Source organism: Esox lucius, chromosome 18, assembly GCF_011004845.1.
Source record: "Esox lucius isolate fEsoLuc1 chromosome 18, fEsoLuc1.pri, whole genome shotgun sequence".
NCBI classification, from domain to species: Eukaryota; Metazoa; Chordata; class Actinopteri; order Esociformes; family Esocidae; genus Esox; species Esox lucius.
Genome location: NC_047586.1, coordinates 12,499,368 through 12,513,173, shown reverse-complemented (window position 1 = coordinate 12,513,173; position 13,806 = coordinate 12,499,368). Strand labels below are relative to the sequence as shown.

The following is a 13,806-nucleotide window of genomic DNA, read 5'->3' as shown; positions in this document are numbered from 1 at the left end:
CTTGCCAAAATGCTGCCATCAATTGTTATGTTTATATGACAGTGAAGATGCTGCACATCAGCTTACAGCACAACTACCACATTTGGAAACTGCTGTTCTCACAGTTTTGAAAGTGAATTCTACCACAGCAATTTTCTATAGTGAATTTTATCTGATGAGGGAATGTTTTCATGTTTTCAGATTTCTGATGCGGAATGGGACGAACTGCTGGAAGAGTTTGAAGAGAAGAACTACCTCAACGCCAGACGATGGAAACCAGGACAGGACCCATACAAACTGTTTGCCTTTAACCAGAGGGAGAGTGAACGAATCCCCAGCAACAGAGCTCTTCGAGACACACGCCATTACAGGTAAACTGTGCAGAACAACTAACCTACATAGGTGATGTGTATGGGATGGGTGTGAAATGGGTAGTTAGTTAGCATCGCAATCGCTGTTGATAGAATTTCACTCGGTTACAAGACCTTGAAGTAGTTGTTTACCTTGCTCGGTTAGGGGAGTGGCCTTAGTTGGCCAATGGTAAAAATTCTTTGTGGGTGGCAGTTGTCATTGCATTCAGACAGTTGCCGGTTTGAGCACTGGTGGGCTGGTCATAGTGAGATTGTTACATACTGGTTTTACTATACACATAAAAAAAAATATCCTTGCAAGGATAATTCAAGTTGGGATTCAGTTGGGTTTAGGGGTTTCTGGTTAAAGTTAGTTTAAGAGTTATGTTTAGGGTTAGAGGTTAAAGATTTTCATGTACCTATAATGATAGTAAAACATAAAATAAGTTTCTATACTCTCAAGACTGGTTAGTACTGGAGATACCGCTGGCCCTGTTCAGAACTGAGTTAAACTTATTTTGAATATTTTTTTCCCACACTCATGGAATGCCATTCAGTGTGATCTTATGTTAAACGTTTTACTGCTTCTTAGACAATTTTCATCTCTTATAAAGGATTGTTTTATTAACAGTGGTGATAGTTTCTCTAAATGTATCTCTTATTTCCATTTTTTACGTGTTTTTATTGTTGTAATACAGGGCTCAGCTCTGAAAGAGACCTCGGCTTCGGTTGATATCTCTGTATTAATAAAGGTAATAAAAAAATGTTTTAGAATGCATTTGTTGGGGTGAATCATTTCCGTCTAAATGGCCCATATTATGTCAGATCCCTCTCTGGCTGTCAGACGGGGCGGTGTGTGTCTGCGTGAGCTGAGCGATGGCTTGTTTCCCCATATTGTTTCTCTGCTCTTCCTGAAGAGGAGGATGTAGTCTCCAGCAGATGACAGAGAGCTGATGTGTCAGGAGGCTGTGCAGCGCCAACGACAGAAAGAGATAATTGCCGCAATCACTGCTGCCGTTTGTGTGAAAACACCCCACTTCATTGCTCCCATTAACTTTGTCTTTATTCATATGCTTCCAATTAGACTAAGGCCTTAGTTTTCAAGTGGATAGCAGCGATTCCTAAACCCAAGCTAATGTCTTACTTAAAAACTGTCTTTTGGTATTTTGTTGTATAGTCTACAGGAATAACAATCCCCAGAAAGTGCATGTCAGCAGTAAAAATAATAAAATATAGTTTTAGTAGTGAATGTCCACGTAAACAACAAATCCAACATGAATCACTCAAAAGTAGGATTTGCTTTTCACACAAAACAAGTACAAAAACAAACCAACTAGAATGCTACTGTAAGTAGAATACCCACTGACACAGCAAATATCAAACACCTTGCTGTCAAATGTTACAACATGACTTTTGATCATAGAAACACAGACTTGACAATCCCACTTAAGGAAAAAACAAATTCATTTGGCCTTGTGAACTGTCCCAGAAATGTAATCATGTGATCTCACATGAATTTAGATAAGAAATGTGTGATAACACAACACTACATGAAAAACGTTATGGCTTTTCAGTAAGCATAATTTGTTTTGATGTTTTCATTACTAAAACTAGATGATCATTATATCGACATAACCTACATGGTTAATAGCTAACGCACAAAAATGTCTCAGGAGTCGTGTTTAACACAGACTAATCAGCTGGCATTAAATGTGCATTTTAGAGAACTATGCTCTATTTTAAACTATTTTGACAGTGATGACCTTTTTATCCATTCTGTTTTTATGACTATTTCCTGCTTTGTCCTAAAGAGGCCAACCAAAGTAATGAACAGCCTATATTGTTTTACTCCTCTTTTGGATTCAGTATGTCAATTCATGGAGTTAATAGATTTTATTTTGCTTATAAGGTCTTTACATGATGCTAATCACCAAACACATGTACAGTATAATTTAGCTCGATAAAGTGTAGCCTCTATTGTAAACAGTCACTCACTATTTAGATGATAAAATGTCATCCTTCTTTCCACCATCCATCTAAATCAAATAACTTAATTGAAGGCCCTTTGTGCTTGTGCATGCAGATATTCCATGATAAGTCATAATAATCCAGCACTGCAGCAATTATATTAATTTTGTATGCAAATTCTATACTACAGCTCCTCACTCAAAACCTTCCTATTCAAATTTCTGGAAAGGATTATTTTTTTATTATTTCCGGAGCTATATGTTTATTACACAGCTTTGAAGGAGTCAGTCATGTATTGTTAACATACACACCCAACTCAAGATGTATTGGCACCGCTTTATGTAGTTGAGCATAAGTGCATGCAGAAAATGAGCTGCACAAACTGTGAGTCCTATTTTGTCCTCAGATATAAGGCGGCAATATACTTGAATTACAACACAATCGTTTCTCAAACACAAGACATTTTATTGAGTGGTAAAACATATTTATTTTGTAAAAGATCGGTTTCAGACTGGATTCCACTGGATTCAAGTCTGTAGATTGAGATGGCCCTTGTAAAACATTGGTTTCAAACTGGATTCCACTGGATTCAAGTCTGTAGATTGAGATGGCCCTTGTAAAACATTGGTTTCAAACTGGATTCCACTGGATTCAAGTCTGCAGATTGAGATGGCCCTTGTAAAACATTGGTTTTGCAACCACTTCTGTTATAGGTCTCTCCCATGTTTGAGCCTAAAATATGACAAATTGTGTTGTTTATTTTTTGCATTCACTTTTGCTAAATTTCATTAAGGGTGTCTATTTCTTGACTTGCCTGTAAGTAGGCAATAACCTTTCCTTTGTGAAAAATAACTTTATCACAGTCACTTGTTTTCCCGTTAAACCCAATAATGGAATAAGGCACAACAGAGCCTTGAGGGACAACGCTGATTGACTGGTGTATTGATGTATTAAACGTTAAAGGGTGAGTTGAGATGTATTCTGAGGATGTATTACTCAGGTATGTGTCCATGTGTATGAGTAAACAATAACACAGTTTCTTTCCTAGGATTTTTTTTCAGCAGTTGTGGCAATGCATGGTGGGGAGTGTGATTGGAAGAGTGGCTAGGGCTAGCTAGATGATTACAGAAACATTCTGTAACTTCCAGAATGTGGAGAACTCAGAAGAGATACTGTATTATACATAATCTCAACAAATTAAATACAACTTGGTTGGAAATCAACTAAATGTTGTACCATAAGGCAATAGATAAATGAATAATGTTATTAACATTTTCTTCAAAATTGTTGAAGAGGCAACTGTAGGTGATTGTTTACCACTTTTTTGGCATGAATGCTAACTGTAGTCTGGTAGATAAACATTTTATAAAAACCTTCTCAATTAAATGTTAACTACAAAGCATGCTATACTTGGCAGCATGAAATCAGGTCAAAAAACGAATTGTTTTATTTTTAAATTTTTATAAACCTATGTCCATGTAATAAGGATTTTAGAATGTTTAGGTTAAGTTTCCTGCTATTTTATGCAATTTTTCATGGGGCTATTAGCAGTTTTAAACTTTGAATGTCCAGCAGTTATACTAGGGATGTAACAATTCACTGATACACATCGTTCCAGGTTAAAAAGATAACGAGTGCATCGGTTTTCTGTAGCTCAGCCGATCCAACTCTAAAATGAATGAGTCAGAAAATCAATTAAAATGTTACAAACCGCTGGTTTACGAACTTTCTTTACTCACATGATTTTATTTACCCGCTCCAGAAATACCTGTAAATGTTTACTGAATGGATGCATTCACTCCATCAGCAAGCTATCAAACTAACCACATACTGTAAATGCATGCCAGTCATTGATCTCCAATCAGATAACTACATACCCAGAGAGCGGTTGCCTTCACAGAGATTCTACCTAATATTTGTATATGCGCAGCACCTTCAACATTCAAATGCTTGTAATGGCTTTGGCAAAGTCAAATCGTAGGCGTGACTATGATATCTTGCTGCGAAGCAGGATGAAATAGCTATCTCTCCCCTGTAACTTTCCAAAAGGTCAAAAACATTCTGTTCAGACAGGATGAAATTCAAAGCTGAGTTATATTTGGCGATGCCTGGATGGAATGAGAATATTTATCTCTAGCTTATCTGTATTTATGTAGATATAAATATTTGTCTTATACTGCCTCTGAAACATTTTCCCCTGCTTGATCAAGTTCAGTGGGGGGTGGGGATTTTAGATTAAAAGTGAGGGGACAAAAGATATTGCCACCCCTAGTTTCATAGATGTGGAGGCTCAGCCCACCCAATGGCCCAGCTCAGGTGTCAACCATAATTATATCTTGTATTGAATAGAACCAAATCACTTAGAATTGTTCCACTAATCGATGCAAATGGCATGCTGGTTTCAAATGGAACGTATCATTCCTTGTGCATTGTGATAAATATTCAAATGTGCCTAATTTGATTTATTCTAACCATTATTTAACCAGGTGAGTCACCTGAGAAACAATCACAGGTACATTTACCCCTTGCACTGTACATGCAGTCTACAACACTTGAATTTAATTAATTAGTTCTATTTGTGTGAACCACTTTAAACTTAGACGATTCTCCAATCCAGTCACAATGCTGGGTTGTCAATGAAAATCTCTCGTTGAGTCACAAAGAGGAAAATATCAAAAGACAGTTCTGAAATCTTGGGATCTTATCTACTAATTAAATACAAATGTGTCATGTTTACGGAGGCGGAAGCAAATGCAGGGTGGAAGAAGGTTTTAATAATAAAAGGAAAACAAAACAGTGCCGTGCACTACAGATACAAAAGGACAATACACCGAAACACAGGACAGGAGAACGCAACAATACATCAATGACCGACCAGGACAGGGACAAAATGCCAGAACTAAATACACAGACTAACAAGGAGAACAGAAACGGGTCAGGGCTAAACACAGGTGAAATTAATAAACTGAATAACTGAACTGGGAACAGTAAAGACCCAACAAGGACATGACATACCAAGAACACACAGAAAACACAGACCGGAACAGTCCTGTCTAGCTGGGACCGTTACAAAATGATCTAGAAACCATACATTTTGCAAATAGAACCATGGTATAAAGTCCTTGATTATTCCTATTTTAGGTTCTTGGTAATAGCTTAAATTTTCAGAAGAATGTTACTAGACGGTTGTCTAGTAACGGTTGTTACTAGACAACTGTTTATTGCACTCCCTCCCCTATCGAAAGAGAGGAAAGGTGTGTGGGCGTGTGTGTGTGTGTGTGTGCGTGTGAATGTAAGACAGAGAGCTTAGGTAGACTGGTCCTTAGCATCCCGCTCACCAGAATCGGTCCTCCCGTATTCGGCTATAACAAAGCAACCCAACCCCATCCCGGCTGGGACACACACCAGACCGCTAGAATAAACTCTACCTGGCATCCAGCCTTTGTTTAGGAAATCGTATTTACTCGAAACCTGAAAGCTCGTCCGCATTATGCCGCTTCAGCAGATCTGAAAATATATCCTCACGCTGTTTGCCAAGTCTCTGTTCACTGTAATATTTATGTTGAATTGATGCCAGCGAATATTTCCCAGTGTCACTCCGCCCGGCTGCAAACAAACAGACATTAACCCATTCCGTTTTCACACGCGCTGCCTGCCACCCCTTGAGTGAAGCCTTTCCTTCACCAGGTTCCTCACTGAGCCCTTTTCTCCGCCTGATTGCCGGGCGGCTTCGTGGTGCCCGTGACATTTGGAACGGAGAGTGTGGGGCTTGGGGTGGGCTGGGGGGGTGGGGGTCTGTGTGGGTGGTGGTGGTGCTGATGGTGGTATGGTCGGCAACACACAGCATTGGGTGCAAGTTTGCCCTGTTTCCCCTCAGTCCTCCCTTCGTGTCTCCGTTGCCCATCGATCTCCACTGCAGCCCTGTGCGGGAAACAAAACGCAGCCTCGAAAATGCCTTAATTGCTTTCTACTGCCATCAGGGTTGTAGCTGTAACTCGATCTAAATGTCTGTTGAAAATGTATTAGGCTTTACTGACTCACTAATGGCCTGTTTATACCTGAACAGCTTTATGTTGATGCTAAATAGAGAAATGACCATAATCTACACAATATTGATAACTCCTGTCTTCCAGCCTCCAGCTTTTGTTGTGTGTAGAGCCCGGTACCTAAATCAATCATGAATCATTCAACACATGTCTTTCTGCCTCCCAGTAAAACAAGGTTGGAAGGAGCTCACACAGCTGTACAGGCTTGATTAAAAAGCCAGGGAGGGCCATTGAACAGGGTGAGTTCTCTTATGAGGGACCATTTTTCACCTTTGATTAAAAGGAGGGGCTGTAATAAAATTGGGGTCACTGAAGCACTACACAGCTTGCGGTAAGATATTAATTTTGTTTTCACAGACCCAAACAAATGTTTTGGATACATTCATCACATTTCATTACGGACTCTGATTACGTTCTGCTTTGGTCAGACACAAGATGGAAAGTATGAAACGTCCCGAAAAGAAAAAGGTTGAGCGAAACCTTGAAATGCTGAGAAGAGCCATCAGCAGTTAGCATAGAAAAAAATCAAGCTGGCTACCACAACTTCTTTTCTACGTTGACATCACACATCCTGTAACCCTGCTGCTGGACGAACACAAAAGCAACTCCTCTGTGATTTAAGGAGGTTGAACAAAGCCTGGGATCATGCCACTGAGAGACCTCCCCGTCAGTCCCAGCCAGTGACCCAGGACTCAGGTTGGGGCTGAACAGAATGCCCCTTGTTTTATACTCATCAGCATCGTTTTGCACCATACAGAGATGGAGGCGGGGGGGGGGGGGCTGCGAAAGAGTGATGGAGAGTGGGGGAAGGGGACAGAGAGATGGATCAGTATTTCTCTCTACATGGCAGTCTCACACAAAGACGGCGTCAGGGGAGGGGGGCGGGGGGGTCCCTGTCTGCGCTCTTCGGTCCTGAGGTGAGAAGCAGAGGAAATTGGGCTGTCAGAAACTTGAGGAATCTGGTATTATCCTCCAGGGCCTTGTCACTATCCTGGGTCCCCTCTATTTTCTCTCTCCTTTCATCTTTTTTCTTGTCCTGCTGCCTAATGAAATAATTCATGCAAATGGTGTGGGCTAATAGAGCCACAGCGTGCTGATGAAAGAGTAGGAGGCTGATTAGCTGGCTCTGAGGGTGTATGGGCCTAACAGGCTGGACCGGGCTGATAGGCTAGACCGGGCCGAGAGGCTGGACAGAGCTGATAGGTTAGACCGGGCCAAGAGGCTGGACCGGGCTGTTTACCTGACAGACAGTAATAGGCATATGGATCTCCCCACAATCAGGGGTTTAGCATGGTTAAAGTCGAACGCGTTCAAAATACGCTCCTGAGAAAGGCACAAACAACAGTAGGGAGCACCAAACAGGGTGGGAGATCAGTGTAGCACGTCCACCCCCGCCTCTGACCACTGTTCGACTCTCTCTCCCTTCTTTTCTCTTGTCCTCTGTGGTATTTTGTTAGCCCTGAGGGCGTCAGGACTGTGGTTCACAGCTCCAGCCAAACGCTAAGACCCACCAATGGACGGTAGTTCATTATTCGCAGTAAGTATCGATTTCCCACCCTTAACTGTATGCCAGCACATTCAGGGCCATCTGATTTGTCCAGAAACCAATAGGTTGGGCCAGAAGACTTGTGTGTGAAGTGGTGGTTTGAAAATGTTCAATTTACATGTACATTGTCAATGTTTAGAGACTATATAATCTTCGGTGGTGTAGTTTTATTACCACAAACAACTTAAGTGGAAGCGGTCTTAAACTCTAGTATGTTGCGATCGACAGAAGGGAATGATTTATTTTTAGTCATCAGGCCAGCTCAGGTAGCCATTGTTGAAATCTTCCAGGGCTGGATTGTTCCTGGCCTCAGGGTTCCAGGCAAGTGCCACTAATGTCAGCTCACAGATTGAACTATACCAAAACCAGGAAAAACCAATGAGTCTTCTATTAAACATGTATAAGTCAGTGCCTTATTTTAGCTGCGGGACTAACAACGTTTTCAGAATGTAACAGCAATGAGATCTGGATGTCAGTTCTTGTTGGGTGGACAGAGTCTGTCAGTCATGCCGTGTTCACCTCCACTCACCTTGATGTTCTACTACAGCTCCCCGCTCAACATGTCTACCCTGACAGCTACTAACTCTTTCAGGTTCCTTGGTTGCACAGAGGGAAGACAGCTTGGCAGGATGATTGACATGAAGTATCACAGGAAAGTCCTGATCAAATCTGGCCTCCCAGACTACGATCAAATCAGCTGGTTTGCTAAGTCAGGGTTTTCCAAATGTTTTTTTTAGGTTTATTCTGACCGACCCGCACCATCGGTGTAGCTGTTAAAAAAAAAATACACAGACCAATAGAAGTCACAATGTGATGTAGAACATTTTACACAAATCTTCTCCATAAGGTGTAAGTAAATAGAGATTTGAGAATGACGTCTTGCAAGTGATAATGAGAGATTGACTGAACAATTATTAAATCTTCACATTTTTTTAAATCCAAAAATAGGCTTAAGTGTTGGACATGGCATTGGGCTGAATTCTGTCCGAGCCCTGGGCAAAAACATCTGACACAATCAACTTCACAGAAGAGAGAACATTCTGCTGAATATTGACCCTCGTCTGAATGCAGAACCGATTTACCTCAGTGACATTTTTAGGTTTTCAAACACAAACTGCTTGTTTAATTCTGCCAAGGCATCCAGCCCTTACCGTTGGCGTGAGGCTTTACTGATGACTGCACTCGTGTTTTCTTGCCAGACATTATGGGGACCTTCTCAGACAAACAGCTCCATATTTGCCCATGAACATTTGTCAAGCTTCAATTAGCGATGCTTTTTACCTTTCTACTTTGTCATGAATCCCAGGGCTGGCCCAAATCATGCCTGGTAGTTGACCAAAATACATCTGACTAATTCTGAGTTTCGGCGCGTTAAATAGGGTGGGAGAAAAGCGTATTCGCACTGGTGATTGCATCGAATTAACTTGCACAACAATTTATTTTATCATCTGAAGTACAACATCCAGTAAGAGCCATTGTGTCCAGCGGGCTTGTCGTCAACATTTAAATTAGTCAACTCAAAATTCAAATTTTCTCCAGTTCCATTTAATGAGGCACGTTTATCCTATTTTTTTACACGTTTAATTGACTGGGATTGAGGCCAGCCCCAGTGCCTTGTCAATACCCCTTAGTACGACGTTGGAAAAAGGGAATAATGAGGACAGTGACAAGCGGCGTCCCCCATCTTGTTCGGCGACACATACACCATCACATCCAACAGGTAACACAGTTTTCTTCCTGGTGCCTTCATGTTCCAGCCAGATGCTCGCTACTCACCCATCTGCTCTCATAGAAACCTCATTCCAAGCTCATTTCCACCTCCTGCTGTCTGTGTCTCAGGGTTCTATTACATTCTGCTCCCTCACAGATAACCCATTCCCGAGTCTGGTCGTGGAGCGCTGGATTGGGCCTTGCAACTCGCTGGGGCGGGATAGAGGAGGGAGAGTGGTTGAGGGAGGGAGCGAGAGTGGCGTGAGCGGTAAAGTACCAAGTCGTCCGCTCTGTGGTAGCCCCGTGTGGAGCTGTCATTGTGACCAGCGGGAGAAACAGATGACAGACTGGGACAGCAGGTGTGATGAAGGGCCTCTGATTCACTACTGTTAGATGGGAGGCCTCCCCCATAGCTACGACGTAGCCTGTTTCTCACTCACTAGCTCTGTCACTAGCTCTGTTGATTCACTTGCTTTTACTCCTTTTGCTCTTTGCACTCCCTTTCTTCCGGTAACTGCTGCGAATGTCTGCAGTCTAACTGTTTGTTCGACTCCTTTCTCAGTGTTAGAGTAGTAGTTGGATATCTGGTGTTGGTGTTTCATGACTTTCAACCCCTCCTCCCCCCTATTTCACCAGGACTGGCCACAGAACAGCCCCCCACGTTCCCGACTCCTTTTTAAATGGATTACTGTAAACTAATCATACACCGTAAGAGCGCGCTACAGTTCAATCTGCCTGGCCTCTGCCGCTGTAGACCATGTGACTTTCATTTGCTATAATCACTTTTTGTTCCGAGGTGAAAGAAGGTGTGGGTGTAGTCTAGTCTCTCCAAGGCTACAGAAAAAGGCTTTTCACATTTAGCTGCCCACAGCTGCCTGCATTGAGGCCAGGAGATCAAATCCTGGTCGCGGCATACTGACAGTGTCTTGGGATCTCGCCGTGAAAGGTGCAAATGGGCTCGGAAAACCTTTGGTTGATCAGGTGCTTGCACGCGCGTACGTGGGGACATGCTTCCTGTTCGAGCAAGCAGTGAGATAAGAAGAAGAATGGGCTGCAATGCAGGTTTACCCCCGAATCAAAAATGTTGACTCATGCAAGATTTTTATTCAAATTACAGACGATTTGAGTTTTTTCCTTCATTGCGCATGCTATCTTTTAAATACCTTGAGTTAGCAGTTATAGTATTTATCCTGTTGGAATTCACCAGAAACACAGAGTGTTTAATGAATCAGTGCTAAATTGAGACTAACAAGGAGATATGGGGAACGGTCAAACATCATTAACAATCTTAAAACGGGCAGCTTTGCTTTAACAATATCTGATGTAGAGCCTGAGGTACGAAGACAGTATCACTACTGAAATAAATTAAGACTGAAGAAGAATTCTAGCAGTCGCCAACTTTGACAGATATGATGCATCACAAACTTAAGACACGCTTGGTGAGCAGGTGCTGTTCAACAGTGAACAAACTCAATGTTTACATGTTGCCCACTGATTTGGTGGCGCTAATGTTCGTGCTAATGCGTGACTTAACCATCCATTTGAGATGAACGATGTTTCACTTTAAAATCCATGTCATGCCAAACAAATACAATATCTCAAAATACTGAAAATGATTATGGTGATCATCACTCGCCAGCCAGCATTTTTCTCTTCAGGTGCTTATTCTGTCATGCGCCCGTGTCATGTAGTATCGGCTTTGCACATTTTGACGAAAACCTCCTCCTTCAGCGTCTTAATGTAAAGTCCTACTTTGGAAGACGTGGGTGGTACACAACTTTCCATCAGTGAAGCCACACCATTTTTCAAAGTTTAGTTGTTTTTTTTGTTCTCTATGAGGCACATGTACTTTACAGGAGCTAGTTGAATGTCAAATTAAATTCTATATTACTTAGGAATATGGTAAACATGGGTCTAGAAAAGTTTTTTTTATATAGAAAAGATACTAACACCAATTTATGATGAATATTTACAATATATTTTATATATATTTACAAATCTTCAAAGATTAATATGTATAGGAAATAGCATTAATATCTAATATAATTATTTTCATAACAAATATACATATTGCTTTATTGATTTTTTGACAGAAGTTTTAAAATTACAAATCAAGTTGCTAAATATGTTATACATTTTTTTAAACAGTTGTTTATATTGGATTAGTACTAATTTGGAAATAAAGGGAAATTACTTCAGTCTTACATCCAGATTGTCATTACTCTACCGACCCCTGTGTGTGTATTAGTGTGTGTGTATTAGTGTGTGTGTATTAGTGTGTGTGTATTAGTGTATGTGTATTAGTGTGTGTGTATTAGTGTATGTGTATTAGTGTGTGTATGTGTATTAGTGTATGTGAATTAATGTGTGTATATTAGTGTGTGTGTGTGTATTGGTGTGTGTGTGTATTGGTGTGTGTGTATTAATGTGTGTGTATTAATGTGTGTGTATTAGTGTATGTGTATTAATGTGTGTGTATTAGTGTGTGTTTGTATTAGTGTGTGTGTGTATTAGTGTGTGTGTGGTGTGTGATGTGTGGTGTGCGGTGTGTCTGGGTAGTGGTGCTCAAAAGCACCGACCATTTGATAGAATGTAGCCTCTTTAGAGCCCTTTGGTCTTTCCAGGAGGAGCAGAGTGAGAGGCGTATCCATGCCGCTGCCTGTACAGCTGTTGACAGGGAGATGTCAGATTTCAGCGTGTTCCTCCTATCCATATCTTCACCTACCATCAGTCTGAGGCAGAGGTAATGTAGAGCAGCCCCATTCTGACGGGGACTACAGCCCAGCCCAGCTTTGATAGGAAATTATCTGGAAGATTAAATCACCGTGGAAAAGATTGGCCGCCCTACGCTTGCATATCTTGGCCTCAGAAGTTGAAAGAACTGGCCTGATTGATTATTTTAATTCTGTGGGGTTTTCATTTTTGGAGGCGATAAAGAAATGTAAATGAACTTTGCTAATGTTGACTTTCACTCAGGAGGAAATGAGATGATATTGTGGATGATTCCCAGAGCTCAGATAAAAGAGGCCACATTTGGAGCGCCGCTGCCTCTAACAGCCTCTGCTCTTTGGACTGAAATCCCCCACTATCCATCCACTGCAGCCATGGAAACCAATATGCACTTTGACAGCAAAGGTGACTCAATGCTATTGAGAACTGTTACATTTTTAGATGAACACACACTTTTGCTTAATCCTTTCCATGGCTTCAAATAATCCGAATGATACTTTTGAATATACTTAAAGCGCTGGCTTTGCATGAGAGATTTTTGTGGTATTGTTGAGAGATTAAGAAGGTTAATTCCAAGCCATTCTGAGGTCTGCATGGAGATAAATGTGTAGTGATGACAGAGCAGAGCTGGTGTCAAGGTGACGAATCTGCAGAGATCCTTCGGTGGGGGCTATGGGCAGGCCCGTTCTTATACGTTTCGTCAGGTTAGTGTGTGCGGCCATCTGAGGGGGGCATAAGAAATAAGAAGGCTGTTCAGGGTGTACTAGCAGAGCAATAAATCACATGCAAAATTAGTCTCCCACAAACATCTGTCACAAGGACATCCCACACCACTCCACCCCGCCTTTATTTTCTCTCTAGCTCTAGTAAAGTACATACATGTCACACATTAGGCAGAGCAGCTAGTTTCAGAAAGAGAGCTTGTATGCAGAATGGGGAACACTGTTTCCCTGTGGCTATTAACTGATAAGGGCTTCACTGTTAATTGAAGCTTCCATTTTGCTGTTTAACCGAACCAATAGGAATGTCGGGTTCTTACCAGTATACAGCACAGTAGAACAGAAGTTCAGTGATCACATGTTGACTGTCTCTGCTTGTCACTACTTGGTTAAAACTCCCTCCCCTATCCAAAACAGTCTTCTGCACACCTTTGATTTCTCCCCACAGCCAAGCAGGCCTGGAGTGGTGACAGTTCCTGAAAGCTTTGTTAAAATCGCTCTTAGTAAATTAACACTGTATGGAACTCAGTTAGTAAATCATCAGGGAATTAATTATTGCATAAAGATGGATCTCACTCTGAACACTTATTTCCAAAGTCCATTGGATTAGAGAGAGTCATCATTCAGAATTTCAGATAATTCAGTTTTGCTATTTAAAATGGCAGCCTTGTTGTAAATCTTTACACTGCAGGATGTTTCTCAGTCTTTGATGAATTCAATAGCTGGTGCATGGGAGCTCCTTGAAGGCTATTTGCGAG

At 41.4% G+C, this 13,806-nt stretch overlaps 1 protein-coding gene across 1 annotated transcript in view; it reads left to right on the top strand.

Moving 5' to 3' along the window:
- Positions 1 to 13,806, top strand: part of galnt14 (UDP-N-acetyl-alpha-D-galactosamine:polypeptide N-acetylgalactosaminyltransferase 14 (GalNAc-T14)) — a 74,742-nt gene that overhangs the window by 11,492 nt on the left and 49,444 nt on the right. Inside the window, exon 2 of the mRNA XM_029114674.2 lies at positions 181 to 350. Coding sequence (XP_028970507.1) covers positions 181 to 350 — 170 coding nt within the window. The remainder of the gene's footprint in view (positions 1 to 180; positions 351 to 13,806) is intronic.